The sequence below is a fragment of the Ictalurus furcatus genome, chromosome 28 (assembly GCF_023375685.1).
Source record: "Ictalurus furcatus strain D&B chromosome 28, Billie_1.0, whole genome shotgun sequence".
In the NCBI taxonomy this organism is placed as follows: domain Eukaryota; kingdom Metazoa; phylum Chordata; class Actinopteri; order Siluriformes; family Ictaluridae; genus Ictalurus; species Ictalurus furcatus.
Window position 1 is genome coordinate 260,001 of NC_071282.1, and position 2,500 is coordinate 262,500.

Here is a 2,500-nt window from a genome sequence, read left to right on the forward strand (position 1 = left end):
TACACAGAGAAGAAGCAGTGGACAGGCGGCCAGAGAGACGGACAGACGGACATAGATGTGTCCAGATGTTGATGAATAACACAGATCAGACGGAACCTGTGTGTGTGTGTGTGTGTGTGTGTGTAGTCGTAAGTTTGCCCTGTTTGACGAGCAGCACAGGGAGGAGATGCGTAAAGAGCGCAGACGCATTCAGGAGCAGCTCCGCAGATTAAAGCGCAATCAGGAGAAGGACAAGTTCAGAGGACCTCCTGAGAAACGACCCAAAAAGGCCAAGGAGAGACCTGACCTCAAGGTAACACACACACACACACACACACACACACACATATATACACACAAATATACACACACACAAGTACACATATAATATGTATACGCACACGTGCACAGTTTGGTATCAGGCAGATTGCATAATTTTTCTTTAATTTTTCTAGTAAACAACAAATCTGCTTAACCACACCCACTCAGCAGCCTTCCACACAACATGGCATTAATCTCTCTCACTCCCCCTCTCTTCCCTCTCCCTCTCTCCAGCTGAAATGTGGCGCATGCGGTGCGATTGGTCACATGAGGACCAATAAGTTTTGCCCATTGTACTATCAGACGAATGCCCCGCCCAGTAATCCTGTTGCCATGACCGAGGAACAGGAGGAGGAGCTTGAGAAGACGGTCATCCACAACGATAACGAAGAGCTAATTAAAGTGGAGGGAACTAAGATTGTCCTGGGCAAACAGCTCATCGAGAGGTAACACACACACACACACACACACACACACACACACACACGTGTACCAGTGTAACGTTAACAGTATGTGTGTAATAAGCGTGTAATGTGTGTTTTAGTGCGGATGAGGTGAGGAGGAAGTCTCTGGTGTTGAAGTTCCCTAAACAGCAGCTTCCTCCCAAAAAGAAGCGACGCGTCGGCAGCACAGTCCACTGCGACTACCTCAACGTGAGTGGGTGAGGGTGAGGGTGTGTGAGAGTGAGGGTGAGGATGTGTGAGAGAGGAGGGTGTGAGGGTGAAGAGGGTGAGAGTGAGTAGGGTGAGGAGGAGTGAGAGTGAGGAGGGTGTGAGGGTGAGGAGGAGTGAGAGTGAGGAGGGTGAGGAGGGTGAGAGTGAGGAGGGTGAGAGTGAGTAGGGTGAGGAGGAGTGAGAGTGAGGAGGGTGTGAGGGTGAGGAGGAGTGAGAGTGAGGAGGGTGAGGAGGGTGAGAGTGAGGAGGAGTGAGAGTGAGGAGGGTGTGAGGGTGAGGAGTGAGAGTGAGGAGGGTGAGGAGTGAGAGTGAGGAGGGTGAGTGTGAGAGTGATGCTCTCACATCTGGCCAGCTGCTTTAATAGTAATGTGTCTTTTCTGTCTCTATAGCGTCCTCACAAGTCGATCCACCGCAGGAGGACGGACCCGATGGTCACTCTGTCCTCCATCCTGGAGAGCATCATCAACGACATGAGAGACCACCCCAATGTACACACACACACACACACACACACACACACACACACTCTTCTGTCCATCCCCAAGGTTGCATTCCAAACCACACAGTACTATAATCAATAGGCAATGAATGGTTGTCATGGTAACCGGGTTATTAAGTGTGTGCACTACAGGGTTCTGGTTATTTTTGGGGCACCATGTGGTTTGGGACACAACCTGTGTGTGTGTGTGTGTGTGTGTGCGTGTGCGCAGACGTACCCGTTCCACACACCGGTGAACAGTAAGCTGGTGAAGGATTATTATAAGATCATCACTCGGCCGATGGACCTGCAGACACTGCGTGAGAACGTGAGGAAGCGTCTGTACCCGTCCCGAGAGGAGTTCAGAGAGAGCGTGGAGCTCATCGTCAAAAACAGTGCCACGTACAACGGTACACACACACACACACACACACACACACACACGCACATACGCACACACACACCGGCCTTGAAATTATATGAAACATTCCTGTAAGATTTAGTGGACATCATTGCTGCAGATTCTGAATTGGGCTGAAGAAGTAAAAAGGAAAGGCTAGTGATGATGTCACACCACTTAAGCCCCGCCCCTGTCAATCTATTGACACCTGTTATTGTCACTGAGCAAAATCAGGATGTGCATCATATGATTGGACAGTAACTATCCCTTTTGTGTGTGTGTGTGTGTGTGTGTGTGTGTATCAGGAGCGAAACATCCTCTGACGCAGGTGGCTCAGTCCATGCTGGACCTCTGTGATGAGAAACTGAAAGAGGTAAAAAAAACAAACAAAAACAAAACATTCTGCTGTGTGTGAGTGTTACACACCGCTAGTTTCTATTTATTTATTCTGTCTGCTGTGTTAATCGTGTGTGTGTGTGTGTGTGTGTGTGTGTGTGTGTGTGTGTGTGTGTAGAAGGAGGAGCGTCTGGTACGCCTGGAGAAGGCGATTAACCCGCTGTTGGATGATGATGATCAGGTCGCCTTCTCCTTCATCCTCGACAACATCGTCACTCAGAAGATGATGGCCGTGCCTGAGGTGAGTGACCA

At 49.6% G+C, this 2,500-nt stretch overlaps 1 protein-coding gene across 2 annotated transcripts in view; it reads left to right on the top strand.

The window, feature by feature from the left end:
* The window catches only part of taf1 (TAF1 RNA polymerase II, TATA box binding protein (TBP)-associated factor), a 12,862-nt gene that overhangs the window by 9,101 nt on the left and 1,261 nt on the right, over positions 1–2,500 (top strand). For both annotated transcript variants that reach the window (XM_053618180.1, XM_053618181.1), the window contains exons 26-32: positions 127–292; positions 535–746; positions 845–953; positions 1,364–1,462; positions 1,685–1,862; positions 2,158–2,225; positions 2,367–2,489. In XM_053618180.1, coding sequence (XP_053474155.1) covers positions 127–292; positions 535–746; positions 845–953; positions 1,364–1,462; positions 1,685–1,862; positions 2,158–2,225; positions 2,367–2,489 — 955 coding nt within the window. The remainder of the gene's footprint in view (positions 1–126; positions 293–534; positions 747–844; positions 954–1,363; positions 1,463–1,684; positions 1,863–2,157; positions 2,226–2,366; positions 2,490–2,500) is intronic.